General features: G+C 38.1%; 1 protein-coding gene across 1 annotated transcript in view; it reads left to right on the plus strand.

Moving 5' to 3' along the window:
• TOPAZ1 (testis and ovary specific TOPAZ 1) overlaps nt 1–20,464 on the plus strand; it is a 129,348-nt gene that overhangs the window by 98,748 nt on the left and 10,136 nt on the right. The window contains exon 18 of the mRNA XM_057316080.1: nt 19,878–20,042. Coding sequence (XP_057172063.1) covers nt 19,878–20,042 — 165 coding nt within the window. The remainder of the gene's footprint in view (nt 1–19,877; nt 20,043–20,464) is intronic.

The following is a 20,464-nucleotide window of genomic DNA, read 5'->3' on the forward strand; positions in this document are numbered from 1 at the left end:
TCATAAATAAAAATTTACTTCTTCAAAAGAAGGGCCCACAGAAGTATGCTGACTTCTTCCCAGAATATTTTTTTCTTTTTGGTGCTTGAAAATCAGGGGGTTTTTGTTTTGTTTTGTTTTTGCTTTATTTTTATTTCTTATTATTTTTATTATGTTCAATTAGCCAGCATATAATATATCATTAGCTTTTTTTAACTAATTAATTAATTTAAACTAATTTTAACTAATTTAACATCATTAGCTTTCAATGATTCATCAGTTACGTATAACACCCAGTGCTCATCACAACGCGTGCCCTCCTTAATACCCATCACCCAGTTCCCCCTCCCCGCACCCCTCTCCCTTCTGTAAATTTGGTTTGGTGCCCTGATTCCAGAGTCTCTCCTGGTTTGTCTTCCTCTCTGATTTCTTCCCATTCAGTTTTCCCTTCCTTCCCATGTCGTCCTCCTCACTATTCCTTATGTTCCACATATGAGTGATACCATATGATAATTGTCTTTCTCTGCTTGACTTATTTCACCTAACATAATCCCCTCCAGTTCCATCCATGTCGATGCAAATGGTAGGTATCCATCCTTTCTGATGGCTGAATAATATTCCATTGTATATATGAACCACATCTTCTTTATCCATTCATCTGTTGAAGGGCATCTCGGCTCCTTCCACAGTTTTGCTATCGTGGACATTGCTGCTATGAACACTGGGGTACATGTGCCCTTTCTTTTCACTATGTCTGTATCTTTGGGGTAAATACCCAGTAGTGCAATTGCTGGCTCATAGGGTAGCTCTATTTTTAATCTTTTGAGGAGCCTGCATACTATTTTCCAGGGTGGCTGTACCAGCTTGCATTCCTACCAATAATGTAAGAGGATTCCACTTTCTCCACATCCTTCCCAACACTTGTTGTTTCCTGTCTTATTAATTTTTGCCATTCTAACTTATGTAAGGTGGTATCTCTTTGTGGTTTTAATTTATATTTCCCTGTTGACTAGTGATGTTGAACATTCTTTCATGTGTCTGCTAACCTTTTGTATGTCTTCTTTGGAGAAGTGTATATTCATGTCTTCTGCCCATTTTTTGACTTGATTATTTGTTTTTTGGATGTTGAGTTTGAGAAGTTCTTTATAGATCTCGGATACCAGCCCTTTATCCATAATGTTATTTGCAGATATCTTCTCCCATTCCATGGATGGCGTCTTAGTTTTGTTAAATATTTCCTTTGCTGTGCAAAAGCTTTTTATCTTAATGAAGTCCCAGTAGCTCATTTTTGCTTTTGTTTCCCTTGCCTTTAGAGGCATGTCTTGAAAGAAGTCGCTGTGGCCAATGTCGAAAAGGTTACTGCCTATGTTCTCCTCTAGGATTTTGATGGATTCCTGTCTCACATTGAGGTCTTTCATCCATTTTCAGTTTATCTTTATGTATTGTGTAAGAGAATGTTCCAGTTCCATTCTTCTACATGTGGCTGTCCAATTTTTCCAGCACCATTTGTTGAAGAGACTGTCTTTTTTCCATTGGTCATTCTTTCCCGATTTGTTGAAGATTAGTTGACCATAGAATTGAGGGTCCATTTCTGGGTTCTCTGTTCTATTCCATTGAACTATGTGTCTGTTTTTGTGCCAATACCATGCTGACTTGATGATCACGGCTTTGTAGTATAGCTTAAAGTCAGGCATTGTGACGCCCCCAGCTTTGGTTTTCTATTTCAACATTCCCTTGGCGATTTTGGGTCTTTTCTGGTTCCATACAAATTTTAGGATTATTTGTTCCAGCTCTGTGAAAAATGTTGATGGTATTTTGATAGGGATTGCATTGAAAGTGTAGTTTGCTCTGGGCAGCATAGATGTTTTAATAATGTTTATTCTTCCAGTCCATGAGCATGGAATGTTTTTCCTTCTCTTTGTGTGGTCTTCCATGTCTTTCACAAGTGTTCTGTAGTTTCTAGAACATAGATCCTTTACCTGTTTGGTTAGGTTTATTCCAAGGTATCTTAAGGTTTTTGGTGCTATTGAAAATGGAATCAATTCCTTAATTTCTCTTTCTTCAGTCACATTGTTAGTGTATAGAAATGTCATTGATACCTGTGCATTGATTTTGTATCCTGCTATGTTGCTGAATTGCTGTATGAGTTCTAATAATTTGGGGGTGGAGTCTTTTGGGTTTTCCACATGAAGTATCATGTCATCTGCGAGGAAGGAGAGTTTGACTTCTTCTTTGCCAAGTGGAATGTCTTTTATTTCTTTCATTTCTCAGCCTATTGCTGAGGCTAAGACTTCTAGTACTATGTTGAACAAAAGTGGTGGAGTAGGCATTCCTGTCTTGTTCCTCACCTTAAGGGAAAAGCTCTGTTTTTGCCCCATTGAGAATGATATTCGCTGTGGGCTTTTCTTAGGTGGCTTTTATTATATTGAGGTATGTTCCCGCTATCCCTATATTTTGAAGAATTTTAATCAGGAAAGGATGATATATTTTGTCAAAGCCTTTTCTGCATCAATTGAGAGAATCTTATGGTTCTTGTCTCCTCTTTTGTTAATGTGATCTAGCACATTGATTGATTTCTGAATGTTGAGCTGCCCTTGCATCCCAGGAATAAATCCCACCTGATTGTGGTGAATAATCCTTTTAATGTACTGTTGGATCCTATTGGCTAGGACCTTGGTGAGTATTTTGGCATCCATATTCATCAGGGATATCGGTCTGTAATTCTCCTGTTTGATGGGGTCTTTGTCTGATTTTGGGATCAAGGTAATTCTGACCTTATAGAACAAGTTTGTAAGTTTTACTTCCATTTCTATTTTTTTGGAATAGCTTCACTAGAATAGGTATGATTTCTTCTTCAAATGTTTGGTAGAATTCCCCTGGGAAGCCATTTGGCCCTGGACTCTTGTTTTTGGGGAGGTTTTTTATTACTGCTTCAATTTCCTTGCTGGTTATTGGTATGCTCAGATTGTCTGTTTCTTCCTGTTTTGGTCTTGGTAGTTTATAAGTGTCCAGGAATGCATCCATTTCTTCCAGATTGCCTAGTTTGTTGGCATATGGCTGCTGGTAATAAGTTCTAATAATTGTCTCTATTTCCTTGGTATTCGTCATGATTTCTCCCCTTTCATTCATGGTTTTATTAATTTGGGTCCTCTCTCTCTCTCTCTTTTTCTCTCTCTTTCTTTTGGCATAAGTCTGGCCAGAGGTTTATCAATCTTTTTAATTCTTTCAAAGAACCAGCTTCTAGTTTTGTTGATCTGTTCTACTTTTCTTCTAGTTTCTGTTTCATTGATTTCTGCTCTAATCCTTATTATTTCTCTTCTCCTGCTTGGTTTAGGCTTTATTTGCTGTTCTTTCTCCAGATCCTTTAGGTATAAAGTTAGCTTGTGCATTTGGGTTTTTCTAATTTTTTGAGAAAGGTTTGGATGGCTATGTACTTCCCTCTAAGGACTGCCTTTGCAGTATCCCAAAGGTTCTAAACTGATGTGTTTTCATTTTCATTGGTTTGCATGAATTGTTTAAGTTCCGCTTTAAATTCCCGATTGACCCATTCATTCTTTAGCAGGATGCCTTTTAACCTCCAAGTGTTTGCATTCCTTCCAAATTTTCCCTTATGGTTTTCCTTGCGGCTTCCTTGTGGTTCCAATTTCAGTGCATTGTGGTCTGAAAATATTCAGGGAATAATCTCAGTCTGTTGGTATCGGTTGACACCTGATTTGTGACCCAGTATGTGGTCTATTCTGGAGAAAGTTCCATGTGCACTCGAGAAGAATGAGTATTCTGTCATTTTAGGGTGGAATGTTCTATATATACCTACGAAGTCCATCTGGTCCAATGTGTCTTTCAAAGCTCTTGTTTCTTTTTTGATCTGCTTAAATGATCTATCTATTGCTATGAGTGGAGTGTTAAAGTCTCCTACTATTAATGTACTATTATCAATATGATTCTTTATTTTCATTAGCAGCTGGCTTATGTAGTTGGCTGCTCCCATGGTGGGGGCATAGATATTTACAATTGTTAAATTTTCTTGTTGGATAGATCCTTTGAGTATGATATAGTGTCTCTCTACATCTCTTACTACAGTCTTTGGTTTAAAATCTGATTTGTCTGATATGAGAATTGCTATCCCACCTTTCTTTTGAAGTCCGTCGGCATGATGAATGGTTCTCCACCCTCTCACTTTCTTTTTTTTTTTAAGATTTTATTTATTTATTTGACACAGAGACAACCAGTGAGAGAGAGACAAACAGGGGGAGTGGGAGAGAAAGAAGCAGGCTCCCAGCAGAGGAGCCTGATGTGGGGCTCAATCCCAGGATGCCAGGATCACGCCCTGAGCTGAAGGCAGGGCTGACACTTAACGACTGAGCCACCCAGGCACCCCGACCACCCTCTCACTTTCAATCTAGAGGTGTCTTTAGGTTCAAAATGAGTCTCTTATAGACAGCATATGGATGGGTTCTGCTTTTTTTATCCAATCTGAAACTTTGTGCCTTTTGATGGGAGCATTCAGCCTGTTCATGTTGAGAGTAGCTATTGAAAGATACAATTTTAGTGCCATCATATTGCCTGTAAAGTCCCTATTTCTGTAGATTGTCTGTAAATTTCTGGTCTATATTAGTCTTGGAGTCTTTCTTCTTTTATAGAATCCTCCTTAATATTTCTTTCAGGGCTCTCTTGGTGGTCACATATTCCTTCAGTTTCTGCTGGTCCTGTAAGCTCTTTCTCTCTCCGTCCATTCTGAATGACAGCCTGGCTGGATACAGTATTCTTGGCTGCATGTTCTTCTCATTTAGTACACTGAATATGTCTTGTCAGCCCTTTCTGGCTTGCCAGGTCTCTCTGGATAGGTCTGATGTTATTCTGATGTTCCTCCCTCCATAGGTAAGAAATCTCTTCCCCCTAGCTGCTCTTAGGGTAGCTTCCTTGGCTCTAAGATTTGCAAACTTCACTATTATATGTTGGGGTGTTGATCTGTTTTTATTGATTTTGGGATGGGTCCTCTCTGCCTCTTGGACACGAATGCTTGTTTCCTTCCCCAGATTAGGGAATTTCTAAGCTATGATTGGCTCAAATATACCTTCTAGTCCTCTCTCTCCGCCCCCTCAGGGATCCCAATAATTCTGACATTGGAATGTTTCATGGCGTTATTGACCTAAGTCTGTTCTCATGGGCTACTAGCTGCCTATCCCCTATCTTCCTCAGCTTCCTTCCTTTCTGTCAGCTTATCTTCTATATCACTAGTTTGTTCTTCTGCCTCATTTACCCTAGCTGTTAGAGTATCCAGTTTGGACTGTATCTTATTCATAGCATTTTTAAGTTCAGCCTTATTAGATCTCATTTCTGCCTTTAGAGATTCTATATTGTCACTAATGCTTTTCTCAAGCCTAGCTACTGACTTCTTGATTGCTACCCTGAAGTCTATCTCTGACATCTTGCTTATATCCATATCCATTAGATCTGTGGCAGAGGACATTGTCTCTTGTTCTTTTCTTTGTTGGGAGTTCTTCCTTCTAGTCATTCTGTTGAGGGATGGTTGAGAGAATGTACAGAATCCAAAATATCAACCACTACGTAAGCAAAATGCACCTTAGAAAAAATCTGAAGTGGTCAAAAGCTACCACAGATATGCCACCAAAGCCAAGATTATCCAAAAAAATTAAAAAGAAAGAAAAGAGAAAAGAGAAAAAAAGAGTTGGGGCGGGGAGAGTGATTATAATCTCTCAGGGTGGACACAGCAGGATGATCTGCCCATTCCTGCTTGATTTTTGGTCTGTGTGTTTGAAGACACTCCATCCCCAAATTGCAAAGAAATCAGAACTTACATGTATATCAAGATAAAATTGAATATATGAGAAACCGGCTAGTATGGGGCATAAATCTATAAAGCATATATATGGAAAAAAATAAAAGTTAAGTGACTTAAAAACTTAGGTTGGAAAATAAGAATCTATTCAAAACAGCAGGGTTTAAAAAAAAGAAGAAGAAGAAAAGAAACTAAAAAAAAAAAAAAGTAAAATTTAGCCTGAAGTATAATCAAGTCATGAGGGAACAACTGGAGCTCCCTATATTATTTTCCTGTGGCGCTGGAGTTTTACAGTCCTGTGGGAGATAAACTTATAATTCATCTGTTCTTCTAGTTTGTCTTCTGGGGGAGTGGCCTGCTGCTTATCTTCTCAGGCGTCTTTGCCTGGGTGGAGTTTCCCCACCCGTTGTCAGGGGCATGAACTTAATATGAGCTGGTTGGCTTCAGAGGTTTTTGTTCCCTGGTGTCTTTCCACTTCTCTTTAGAGGATCAGAGCAAACATGGCTGTGCAGGAAATCTCAGGCCCAGATCCCCAGTGTCATGGTGTCCCGTTCCCCCCAACCCCCCCATCCCCGCTCAACAGATCCTCCAGGTCAATCTGTCTCCACCTCTGCGTGTACCAAACTCCACAGACTCATGCAATTCATGCCCGGGGCACCTCTCCTGGGGGAGTCACAGGTACCCACAAGCATCTTTGTGCCTTGTGCCTCCACCACTGCCTGCAGCCGTGGGCTTCACGTGTACACCGTCTTTCACAGCTCTTAGGTCACGCTGGGTGCCGCCCCAGCATGTCTTCATGGGCCACACTGCCCTGAGAGCTGTCCCTGTTGTGGGTGCAAGCCGTTCTATATCTCCCCTAGGATATTAGAGAGCCCACACCTTCTAGTCCTTTTCAGGCTGTGAGGCAGAGGGCAGCCTACTGGCTCAGCTTGTGGTTTATCGTACCTGGAGCTGAAAGTCCCCTCTGGGCTCGCTGACCATAACCAGTCTCCCTGCTCCAGTGCTTGGGCACTCTATCGGTCAGGCTCCTCTGTTCTTTCTGAGTCTCCTGGAATCCTGAGACCACAATGATCCACTTAGAATTCTGCCCTTATTCGCCCCCCTGTGCCCTTTTCAGAATGGGGTGCCTCTCACTAGATTTCCAAGGGTCTGATTTTTTTTGCTCCGGTGTTATATCACTTTCTGGTGGCTGGCTTATGGAGGCTCCCTCCCCCCTCCACTTATCTTCAGATATTTCCCCAAGAAATTCAAGGTTCCACACCTCCTACTTTGCGAAAAGTAGTCGTTTTTCTGCTTGTGGAGATCCAGATAAATCTTCTTACATCTCAGGTGGAATTTGTGTGTGTTCAGAATGGTTTGATAGATATCCAGCTAAATTCAAGGGAGCAGATGAAACAAGGTCCCCTTCTCTGCCGCCGTCTTGCCCCCTTCCCCAGAACTGTTTTGTTCTTAAAAACATTCTGCAGTAAACAGACCTTTCTTAAGAAAGGAAATACAAAGGTCTCTATCTCACTTGTAATACGTGAGAGTAATACTCATAGTAAGAGAAATACTTATTAAAAATGCAAAACACCTGTCAGACTAGCAATATAAGAGTTTAGTGATTTATTAATTTCCTGAGAGAGAAACAGGCATTCATATATGTTGTCTTTAGGGGCTTTTTGGCTAAATATCTGTCAAAATTTAAGAGTGCATATTTCCTTTTATATATCATCTCTATTCCTAGGAATTTCGTCTGCAAACACAACTATAAGGTATCCAGAATTTTTTTTTACCATCAACAGTGATAAAGGATTCGTATAACTTAAATGTCCATTAAGAGAGGACCAGTTGATTAACTGTGTGATCATGATATGATGGAGTAGAATGAGGCAGATATACAGATACTCATTTGGAATGATCTCCAGGATCTATTGCAGAAAGGAATGTGCAGAACAGTATGCAAAGTAACAAAAATAAATAATATGGATACATACATATTTGCTTTTATATCCTTAAAATATTTGTAGAAGGATGCACAAGAACAAGTGATAGTGGTTGCTTCTGGGAAGAGGAATTGAGTGCTTGGAGGACAGGGATAAGTGGCAGATTAACTTTTTGTGAATGTTTTTTTTTAATATTTTTTTCCTTTTGAAAAAAATATGCACTTATTACCTACTAAACTCTTTATAGAAGAGTTATATATTAGTCATGTTTGAGAAATGCAGAATATTTTACACATTTTAGTGAGTGGCAGACTTTATGAAGAGAAGAAATCTATTGTTTTGGCTTTTTAGGTTGACATTTAAAACTCTTTCTCAGCACTAGTAGCTTCTCTTGGCAATTGAACAACAAATTCCTGCCTTCTCCCCTTAACAGCATAAAAAAGAGCCTTAAGGAGGCAGAGTTAAGATGGCAAAGGAGTAGGGGTCCCCTTTTTCAGCTGGTCCCCTGAATTGAGCTGCATAGGTACCAGACCATTCTGAAAACCCACAGAATCAGCCTGAGATGCAGGAAGATACATCTGGATCTCCACAAAAGAACATCTCCAGCACTGAATATTGAGGTACAAAGTGGGGAGCCGTGAATCTGCACACAGATATCAGAAGATAAATGGAATGGGGAGGGAGCCAATGCGCTTGGGCGCTGGGAAATGGTAGCCACCTGCACTAGGGAGCGGGCCGGACTCTGAGACGGCACCCGCGAGAGAGCAGACTGAGACCGTGAGCCTGGGAATCCGCATGCACCCAAACTGAAAACCAGAGCTCCGGAGCAGTCATTGGAACCAGACTGAGACCGGGAGCTCGGGAGTGCGCTCGCGACCAGACTGAAAACCGGCGCTCCGGAGTGCGCGCAGACCACACTGAAAGGGAACTCGTGAGCGTGCACGCACGGGGGCGGCTGGTGGCTGGCCACGTTAGAAACACAAAGGACAGAGACGTGCGGGCCCTGGAAGTGAGGGCTGGGATGCCAGCTTTGGGGTGCACAACCTGGGACGCTGCAGGGTTTTTAGCAGCACCAACAGAAACAGAGTTAAAGAGGCCAGAAGAGCTCAGTGGAGAGCAGACTGCGATCTCTCTGTTCTGAAGCAGAGGCTAGGATTTGGCCACTGCTGCTCTGACTCTCAGAAGAGCCACAGCAAACCGCCAGGGAAAGCTGCCAGAGAACAAAAGCCCGGAAATACCAGCTCACATTGTGCCCATCCCCATCCTCCCTCACAGGGGACAGGGAGACTCTACCCAAACCGGGTTGCCTGAGTATCAGCACGGCAGGCCCCTCCCCCAGAAGGCAGGCTGAAGAATCAAGAAGCCCACATCCCTAAAGTCCCTATAAAACAAGAGCACACTGCCTGGGTCCTAGTTAATAATTTGGGCTGTGGGCAACCCTGCAAACTCTCCTCATCAGAATGACGAGAAGGAGAAATCCCCCCCAGAAAAGAAAAGACAATGAGTCTGTGGCCTCTGCCACAGAACTGATGGATATGGATATAACCAAATTATCAGAAATGGAGTTCAGAGTAACAATGGTCAAGATGATGTGTAGACTTGACAAAAATATTAATGAGAATATAGAATCTCTAAGGGTGGAAATGAGAGCAGATCTGGCAGAAATTAAAAATTCTATGAATCAAAAGCAGTCAAAACTACATGTTCTGATAGCCAGGGTAAATGAGGCAGAAGAATGAATTAGTGAATTGGAGGATGGGATGGTAGAAGAGAAAGCGAAAACAGAAACTTGGCTAAAAAAAATCCAATCTCAAGAATGGAGATTACGGGAGATTACTGACTCAATGAAACATTCCAGTGTCAGAAACATCCGCATCCGCAAGGGGGTGGAAAAAAACAGAGGTCTAGAAGAGATATTTGAACAAATTGTAGCTGAAAACTTCCCTAATCTAGCAAAGGAAACAAGCATTCGTGTCCAAGAGGCAGAGAGGACCCCTCCCAACCTCATCCACGACAAACCTACGCCACGTCACATCATAGTGCAATTCACAAATATTAGATCCAAGGATACAGTATTGAAAGCAGCCAGGGCAAAGAAATTTCTCACGTACAAAGACAAAAATATTAAAATTAAATCAGACCTGTCTACACAGACCTGGAATGAGAGAAAGGGTTGGCAGGGCATTTTTAAAGCTCTTTCAGGAAAAAAACATGCAGCCAAGAATCCTTTATCCAGCAAGGCTGTCATTCAGCATTGATGGAGAGATAAAGACCTTCCAGAATCGCCAATAACTGACCAATGTCGTAACCACCAAGCCAGCCCTACAGGAGATATTAAGGGGGGTTCTATAAAAGTAAAAAGGCCCCAAGAGTGATACACAACAGAAAGTTACAATCTATAGAAACAAAGACTTTACAGGCAACATGACATCATTAAAATCATATCTCTCAGTAATCACTCTCAATGTGAATGGCCTAAATGCTCCCATAAAAGGCCACAGGGTTGCAGATTGGATAAAAAGGCATGACCCATCCATTTGCTGTCTACAAGAGACTTACCTTGAACCTAAAGATACATCCAGACTGAAAGTGAAAGGATGGAAAACCATTTTTCATGCCAGTGGACTTCAAAGGAAAGCTGGGGTAGCAATTCTCATATCAGACAGATTGGATTTTAAACTAAAGAGCGTAGTGAGAGATACAGAAGGACACTATTTTATTCTTAAAGGATGTATCCAACAAGTGGATTTGACAATTATAAATATCTACACCCCCAACAGTGGAGCAGCTAGATAACAAGCCAACTCGTAACCAGAATAAACAGACATATAAATAATAATACGTTAATAGTAGGGGACCTCAACACTCCACTTTCAGCAATAGATCATCTAAGCAGAAAATCAACAAAGAGGGGCGCCTGGGTGGCACAGCGGTTAAGCGTCTGCCTTCGGCTCAGGGCGTGATCCCGGCATTGTGGGATCGAGCCCCACATCAGGCTCTTCCTCTATGAGCCTGCTTCTTCCTCTCCCACTTCCCCTGCTTGTGTTCCCTCTCTCACTGGATGTCTCTCTCTGTCGAATAAATAAATAAATAAATAAATAAATAAATAAATAAATAAAAAGAAAGAAAATCAACAAAGAAACAAGAGCTTTGAATGCCATACTAGACCAGATGGACCTCATCGATATATACAGAACACTACACCCCAGAACAACAGAATACTCATTCTTTTCGAATGCACATGGAATGTTCTCCAGAATAGATCATATGCTGGTTCAGAAAACAGGTCTCAACCGATACCAAAAGACTGAGGTTATTCCCTGCATATTCTCAGACCACAATGCTTTGAAATTGGAACTCAACCACAAGGAAAAATTTGGAAGAAACTCAAACACTTGGAGACTAAGAACCATCCTGCTCAAGAATGACTCAATAAACCAGGAAATCAATAATCAATTTAAACAATTTATGGAGACCAATGAGAATGAAAACACAACGGTCCAAAACCTATGGGACACTGCAAAGGCAGTCCTAAGGGAAAAATATATAGCCATCCAAGCCTCACTCAAAAGAATAGAAAAATCTAATGTGCAGTTTTTATATTCTCACCTCAAGAAGCTGGAACAGCAACAGAAGAACAGGCCTAATCCACACAGAAGAAAGCAGTTGATGAAGATTAGAGCAGAGATCAATGAATTAGAAACCAGCTGCACAGTAGAGCAGATCAAGAGAACTAGAAGCTGGTTCTTTGAAAGAATAAATAAAATAGACAAACCACTGGCAAGACTTATCCAAAAGAATAGAGAAAGGACCCAAATTAATAAAATTATGAATGAAAAGGGAGAGGTCACAACCAACACCAATGACATAGGAAGGATCATTATAAACTTTTATCAACAGCTTTATGCCAATAAATTAAGCAACCTGGAAGAAATGGATGCCTTCCTGGAAACCTATAAACTACCAAGACTGAAACAGGAAGAAATTGATTTTTTTTATAATAATAATTTTTTATTATGTTAGTCACCACACAGTATATTATTAGTTTTTGATGTAGTGTTCCATGATTCATTGTTTGCATACAACACCCAGTGCACCATGCAATACGTGCCCTCCTTACTACCCATCACCGGCCTCTCCCAGTCCCCCACCCCGCTCCCCTCTGAATCCCTCAGTTTGTTTCCCAGAGTCCATAATCTCTCATTGTTCATTCCCGCTTCTATTTACCCCCCCCCTTCTTCTTCCCTTTCTTCTCCTACTGATCTTCCTACTTCCTGGGAAACAAACTGAGGGCTTCAGAGGGGAGGGGTGTGGGGGAACGTGATAGACTGATGATGGGTATTAAGGAGGGCACGTATTGCATGGAGCACTGGGTGTTATACGCAAGTAATGAATCATGGAACTTTACATCAAAAACTATGGATGTACTGTATGGTGACTAACATAATAAAAAATATTATTAAAAAAAGAGCCTTAAAACCATAATTTATATGATTGTTTGGAAGCTGAAGAATAAGTGTCTTCTCTCTTAAAAAATTGTTCCATTTATGGAGAGGCTGCCCTTGAACTTTAAAGTTTATTGTCTGTGGGCTATTCATTGCCTCCACATTTATGGTTTCTCATGGATGAGTGGTGAGAGGGCTGTCATAGGCATTAGAGAAGCTCTGGGGCAAAAAATGAGGGAAGGTCACCATGCACGTGAGTGCAGGCAATGTTAGCCTGAAGCAGCTCAAAACATTCATGGAATTGTTCACCAGAGCAATGGCTGGGGTTAGAGGTGAGGACAAGAGTGTGGGAGTTGGCATACCAGAGGTCTCCTATACTATACCAGAAGTCTCACTTACTGTGGATGTATTCCCCTGGATCCCTCCATGCTTGTTTCTTTCACTCTTTCTAAGATTATAGCTCCTGTTGGGTGGTGCACAAGAGTGAGATCTAAGCTAATAACTCAATCTCTGAAAGCTCCATTGAGTAGGAGGCCTGAGATGCCAATATAAAACCTGGTTCTGGACTAGGGAATATAATACTCTGCAAAACCACAAGACTCAGAAGAATTGACATCATAGGTGGGAGAAGAACCGTAAGGAATGACTACTCAAGATGAATCTGAAAGCAAAAATTACAAAGTATGTGATCAAAACAGTTATCAAGGATTGCCTACAAACTCAATGAACAGAAGAATGTATTCCTGAGAAATTCTAAGTATTAGAGCCATCTTCTAATAAGGAGTTTAATGATATAGATTAAATCCTCAAAACAATAAAGGAAGACACCATAGTCCTAAAGAAAAAAACCCAAGAAAATATGAAATAAAAATAGGTAGGTATGAACCAAGAACAGAAGGATTTGAGGGGGAGATGTCTTTTCAAAATAACCTTTTTTTTTAATGAAGAAAAAGTTTATTGTCTTAATGTAAGTAACACATATTAATTATCAAGAAATAAGAAAAGGTAGATAAGAAAAACTGATAATAGAACTTCCTTATTCAGGTCCACCCAGAAATGACTGTTAACTGCTTTAATGTTACTATACATACTCTTTTTGTACCTCACAATTTTTTTTTCAGGAAACAGTCTTTCTATGGACGTCTTTCTGTGGAAAGGAATATTCTTCTACAACATCATTTACTGGGATGCATGGTTTTCTATCTTATGAAGTAACATATATTTATATAAATATAGATATATAAATATTTCTGTGGATCCACTTTTCTTGGTCTAGCTTGTTTTCAGATGTCTATGAAAAACAATAATCCCTGCTAAATATCCCCACTAATATTACATCCTTAGGATAATACTGATGGAATTGCTGGGTTAAAGAATAAGGATATAGGATAAAGCTTTTTGGTAAAATATAGGTAAATTTGCCCTTATTCCCATTCAGATTTGCATCAAGTTATTTTAAGTTTATTAGAAAGCCTCCCTTTGTGAGAAAATCCTGGAGAACTATTACATAGGTATCTCTTCTATACAGACATTGTCCTTTTAAGGAGTCACAAGTGTATATAAACAGTCCAACTGTTAGTACCCAATATTATGGCTTTAGTTATCAGACAATCTGGTGCATTTCAGGTATACAAACCCTAATTTGGCTATTAGTACTTTCCATTCCAGGTCTTATCTGAGCAAGTGGAATACAAAAGTACCCTACACCTGTAGAAAGGTTATAGTAATCATAGTCTTACCAGTGTGTGAAGATGCATGTTATGAAACACCCTCACCAATATTATTTTTTGAATATTATTTTTCTTATCTCTTTGCTAGTTTGATAGGGAAAAACTGATATTTACTTCTTTACTTTGCATTTAATTGCTTATTAGAAAATTTAACTCTCCTTTTTTTTCTATTTGTACTTACTTTTTCGTGAATTAGTAGTTCGTGTTCTTAGTCTGTTTTCAGATTTTAGTCTTTCTCTTCATTATTAAGAATGTGAGTATTCGCTATATACTAAAGCATTGTGCTAAGTGTGTTACTTGTGTCATCTCATTTAATCAACACTAACCCCATGAGGTAGGTGAAGGTATCCCAAGATGAAGACACTGAGGTTCAGGGTAGATCACACAACAAATAAGTATGAAGCACGAATTCCGATCCAGGTCTGTCTGATTGCAAAGTCCATATTTTTAAGCCTTATACCAGTACTGTTATTTCTGTAGTCTTTCCTCTAAATGGACTCTATAAAATTGCAAGTAGAGGCAAAGCACAAACCACACAAACAGACCTGGATCTAACTTAGTCAGCCACTTGAGGAAAATGGTGATTCCGATCTTGTTTTTATAAATCCAAGACAGTGGTTCTCAAAGCTGACCATCAGAATACACTGGAAGATTGTTAAAACACAGATTGCTTGGCCCATTCCCAGATTTTCTGATTCATTAAGTCTGGGATGGGTCCTGAGAATTTGCCTCTCTTACAAGTTCTCAGATGTTGCTGATGCTGCTGCTGGTGTGGGCACCTCACTTTGAAGACCACTACCCTACAGCTCTCTCACATGGGGACTTCTCAGACCTCCCCTTGTGTCCCTAAACCACACTTCTTCAAGTCATTCCCTTAGTTTGTTAACCAGTGCTATAAGTATTACCCTTTTTATTATGCATTACTTAATGGATTTTCTTCCTTTAACTATCTTTACAACTTCCTAGGGAGGAAATGTATGGAGGAGTTTTTGTTTTAGATTTTTTTCCTAGTTTTGTTGAGATATAATTGACATACACTACTGTATAAGTTTAAGGAGTATTGCTTAATGACATATATATTGTGAATCGATTAGTACAGTAAGTTTAGCTCATATCCATCATCTCATATAGATACAAAAAAAAAGGAAAAAAAATGTTTTTTTTTTCCCTTGATGAGAACTCTTAGGATCTACTCTCAACAACTTTCCTGTATGTCCTACAGTTAACTATAGTCACCATGTTGTATATTATATCCCCAGTATTATAATTGGAAGTTTGTGCCTTTTGGCCACTTTCATCCATTTCCCTACCCCCACCCTCTGGTAACCACCAATCTGATCTCTTTTTCTAGGAGTGTGTGTGTGTGTGTTAAAGATTTTATTTATTTATGTGAAAAAGAGTGCACAAGCAGAGGGAGAGAGAAAGGGACAACCAGACTCCCCACTGAACAGGGAGCCTGATGTGGGGCTCAGTCCCAGGTCCCTGGGATCATGACCCGAGCCAAAGGCAGATGCTTAACCTACTGAGCCACCCAGGAAGCCCTAGGAGTTTTTGTTTTTTTTAAGAATCCACATATGAGATCATACAGTATTTGTCTTTCTCTTTGTCATTTATTTCACTTAGCATAATGCTCTCACGGTCCATCTCTACTGTGGTAGGCTGCAATTGTTTAAAGCGTGTGTGTGTGTGTGTGTGTGTGTGTGTGTGTGTTTCTTTTGGTTTGTTTGTTTAGAAAAGTGTTAATCTTTTTGTAGTAGGAAATTTAACATACAGGTTAGCCTGAATACCTAGACTTGTGACTGTCACTGCAGTGTTAATATAAGCATATAAACAATGTTAGTATTTAAGAAAAACTGTTTCATTTCATTTTAAATCAGTGGATGGTTATGTTCAGCACAATGTTGTGTTAGGCAAGGCCATTTTCTTCAGTCTCTGTTTTCATATAACTGTTTCACTTATATCTACCTATGTAGGCATAGCCACTATTTAGGTCATTAACTCTCTTTCCCAAATTATTTTAATCAAATGTGAGCACTGGTCATTTTCAGTGATGGAATATTAGATTTTTGTTAATGTCTTCTTTGTACTTTTCTGTTTTGCTTTAATTTTTTATAGTGATCATTTATATTTTAAAAATAAACATTATTTTTTTAAAGATTTATTTATTTTAGAGAGTGCACATGAGTCAACAGGGATAGAGGGAGAAGGAGAGAGAGAAATCTCAAGCAGACTCCCTGCTGAGCATGGAGTCCAACGTGGGGCTTGATCCCAGGACTCTGAGATAATGATCTGAGCTGAAATCAAGAGTTGGATGCTTAACTGACTGAGCCACCTAGGTGCCCCAAAATATAAACATTATTTTAAAAGTAAATCAGTTAGCTTGGTCTCATCCTAAACAATGATAGATTTCGTCTATGAAATCATCAGTTTATTCTGGTTTTTATACTAACGTGCTGTTTTATTTTTATAATTTTTGTAATACACAAATGAATTATTTAAAATTATAATGTAACCTAAAAATCAATTAAGTACTTACCATCAGTGATGCATATATATCACACTTAGGAAATACCATACTGTAAATTATGCCCTTAGTATTATGATAGTTCTATCTTAATAATATTCATTATTATTAATAATATAGTTTTTTGGTAATCTCACTGACTAGCCTTAATTAATATTAAAGATAGTAGTCCTTGATCTGTTGGATATTTGCAAATATTTTTCTTAGCTTTTCATTTTCCTTTAACTTTATATTTTTGCATTTTTGTTTTTCTTCTTTTGCCCACCTGACTTTTTTTCTACTTAAACATAAACTGCTTTTTATCTTGTTAGTATTCTTTTTTTTGTATAACTTTTTATTTTTTTAATATTCCTTTTTTTAGTATAGCTGACACACTATATTACATTAGTTTCAAGTGTACAACATAGTGACTCAACATCTTTATACATCATGTTTATGTTCACTACAAGCGTAGCTAGCATCTGTCACCATATAGTGCTATTAGAATACCATTGACTATATTCCCTCTGCTATACCTTTTCATACCCATGACTTATTCATGCCATAACTAGAAGCCTGTATCTCCTACTCTCCTTCACATATTTTGTCCATTCCCTCCCTACCACAAACAGTTTATTCTCAGTATTTATGGGTCTGTTTCTGCTTTTTAAATTATTATTATTTTTTGTTTTGTATCATGCTTTAGGCAGTCCTTAGGTATCTCAAAATTATGTATTTACCCTATGTTTTTCAGAATTTTTGGTTCATTACCAGTTTTAAATTTTGATATGAGGTAGGAATGTAATTTTATTTCCCCAAAACGTCCCGACTAACCCTTTACTCACTTATTTGAAATGCCACTTTTATCAGATATTAGACTCTTGCATTTGCTTAGGTCTGTTTCTGTACTAGCTTTCTCTACCAGGCATCTCTGTTTCTGCGGTAGCCACAAACTTTTTTTAGTTAATGTAGCTTTAGGATATGTGATAATATCTATTTAGGCAAGATCATTTTCACTTCTCCTCCAAAACTATTATACACTCTCAAGTGCTTATTCTTTTGGATGAATTCCAGAGTTTTTTGAGTCAGTTTTTCATACAGTGCTATAGGAAATTTGATTGGGATTATATTAAATGTATATATTAAAGGGAGAAAGGTATCTTTAGATATTCCTTATGGTATATGCAGTATTCACTATGGTAAAGGATAGTTATTTGGTAATCTCACTGACTAGCCTGAAAATTCATTCACTGCAGACCATCTTAATAGTCTTTATATTCTTAGTACCCTATATTCAAAATCTTGCATGAGTAATGACTGAATATGCATGTGTTGGAAAGTAAATAGATAAAGAATTGATATTATAGAAAATTTGCTTGCACTTTGAGATTTTTCAGACAAGTAGAAAATATTCCCAACTGTGGAACAGAGAAAAACATGATTAATGTAATGAGAACTTTTATCACCATAAAACTAGTATTTATATGAGTAAACTCGTTTTTATTTTTGAAAATTTAATACTCATGAGAGTTCTTATAAAATTTTCATAACGGTGGTAGAGTTGTGAATGTGGTGGATTAGTTAAAAGCTATTAATTTCCAAATGACTTCTCAATTACCAGTCTCAGTTAACCTTGGTACATAAAACGGCCAACTTACTCAGATTCTTTAAGATAACTACACAATTTGGTAAGATTTTGAAATTAATCTCCTAAAATACCATCTATTCTTTCAAAAAATAGGACCATTATTCTACCTTATTAATTTAAAAATGAGTACTAAATAAAGAAGAGCAATGCAGTTGTTATGAGAAAGGCCACATAGTCTACTTTTTATAAATATGACCTATCTACCACATATATGTTTAACAAAAAATAATTGAATTTACTTGATAAAAATAAAAGTCAGTTTATAAGGTACGGTGATTTAGTGTTTTACTTTTGGGAATTATGAGGGAAAATGGGGATTACGTTTAACAGATGATTTATGTAGTCTTTCAGAAGATAATAAGTTCATTTAAATTTCTCTGTATAGTAAAATTTAAGCAAATTTGGGAGTAAATTAATGAAAGTATCTGTTTAAATGAGCTAATAGTCATAAAGCACCAATATTTGTAAAACATTGCCTAGCACATACTATAAGGGAAGTCAAGGAATCAATCAAGTGGGCCCTAGTAATTTAGAAACGAGGTCCTGTTTTAAAGTTATGCTGTGTAATTAAGGTTTTATTTTGCCATAGTGTACATGAATTGCCAAGCTTTCTTTAGTAACTTTTTGTATTCACTGTGCTGGGAAGGCCACAAAAGAAAAAGAATACATGACTCCTTACACTTAGTCCAGTTAAAAAAGAACAGGGAAATGTGATTTGAGTGTTATGTAACAATGTTTCATTTATGTGTCTTGTGTATGATGATGAAGGGAATTAGGTAAATGATAAAATATTGATATATCTAATATTTTAGCACCTCAGTGTTCTGTATTACAGCCTCCTATTGCTTTTAATGTGCAAATCAGGGCAGAAATTAAGGAACTTCAGCATTATAGGTAATATTCTCTTTTTTTAAGCTGAATGAAGGGTACATAAAACTTTATTATGTTTGTATAACTTACATTAGATATTCTTGTGTACATATAAAATATTTTATAATAAAAATTGTTTAAGAAATTGAGGGGGAAAGCTGTTCTCCAAAATACCTAAACTAATTAAATTATGTATTTTTTTAAGATTTTATTTATATATTTTATTTTATTTTTAAAAGATTTATTTATTTATTTTAGAGAGAGAGAGAGCATGAGTGTGGGAAGGGGCAGAGGGAGAGAGAAACTTTATCATACTCCACACTGATTGTGGAGCCCAACACAGAGTTCAGTCTCATGACCCTGAAATCACAACCTGAGCTGAAACCAAGAGTCTGACGCTTAACTGACTGCATCACCCAGGCTCCCCTTTATTTATTTGAGAGAGAGTGCGCGAGCAGGGGGAGGGGCAGAGGGGAAGGAGAGAACCTCAAGCCAACTCTGCACTGAGCGCAGAGCCCAATGCAGGGCTCCATCTCTCGACCCTGAGATCATGACCTGAGCCAAAATCAAGAGTCAGATGCTTAACTGACTCAGCCACCCAGGGGCCCCTAAATTATGTATTCTTTATTGTAAAATTGTTAAACTTGTCCACACAAATAATATTTTACATTATAACAAATACTATAATTGAAACATTGTCATGCAAAAATAAACATTAACTTCAGAATCAATAACTGATTAGTACACTTAGAAAAATGAAGAATTAATTTAAAAATATGTATAACAAAGTCCTCATTAGTTTGCATTTCCTTAGGATGGTGATCGTCACTATATAAGTTTCTAATAAATTTGAGTCATTATCTTTTCTGAACACATACTTAAGTTTTGATACTTAACATATTTGAAAACAGTTGTGATCATATTGTTAAGTGTAATTTCCATAGTATAAAGTATTAGTACTTTTTTCTTTTTGGAAGAGTCAGAATGGATCATCAATACACCACTGTGGCCTTGTGATAGACTGGATGTACTCAATCGACATAATCTGCTCTGTACAATTGCACATGAAATCTTAGCCAAAAACCTTTACAGACAGACATTTGAAGTTTTGCAAAATCTACCAGGTTTTCAAAATTCTCAAGGTATGTTTTTTAAAAGTTTTATTTAATCTCTTGTCCATCTGGTGTTTTTTACTTTTAATTTTTTTTTAAAGATTTTTTAAAATTTATCTGTCAGCACAAGCAGGGAGAGGGGCAGGCAGAGGGAGAAGCAGGCTCCCCACCAAGCAAGGAGCCCAACGCAAGACCCAGTCCCAGGACCCTGGGATCATGACCTGAGCTGAAGCAGACGCTTAACCACTGAGCCACCCAGGCTTCCCCATCTGTTGTTTAAATCAGAAACAGTTCTGCACCTATTTTTAGGTTGAGCATATATTTTTAATGAAATTGTTTTCTGCAAAATGTGTTCTCTGAAAATTGAATATGCTTTTCTGATTTTTGTTTTGTTTTATTTTGTTTAAAGCAGAAGTGCTTACCTTTGGGTTGTCAGCAGTTCCCAACTGTTT

The sequence above is a fragment of the Ursus arctos genome, unplaced genomic scaffold (assembly GCF_023065955.2).
Source record: "Ursus arctos isolate Adak ecotype North America unplaced genomic scaffold, UrsArc2.0 scaffold_20, whole genome shotgun sequence".
Taxonomy (NCBI): domain Eukaryota; kingdom Metazoa; phylum Chordata; class Mammalia; order Carnivora; family Ursidae; genus Ursus; species Ursus arctos.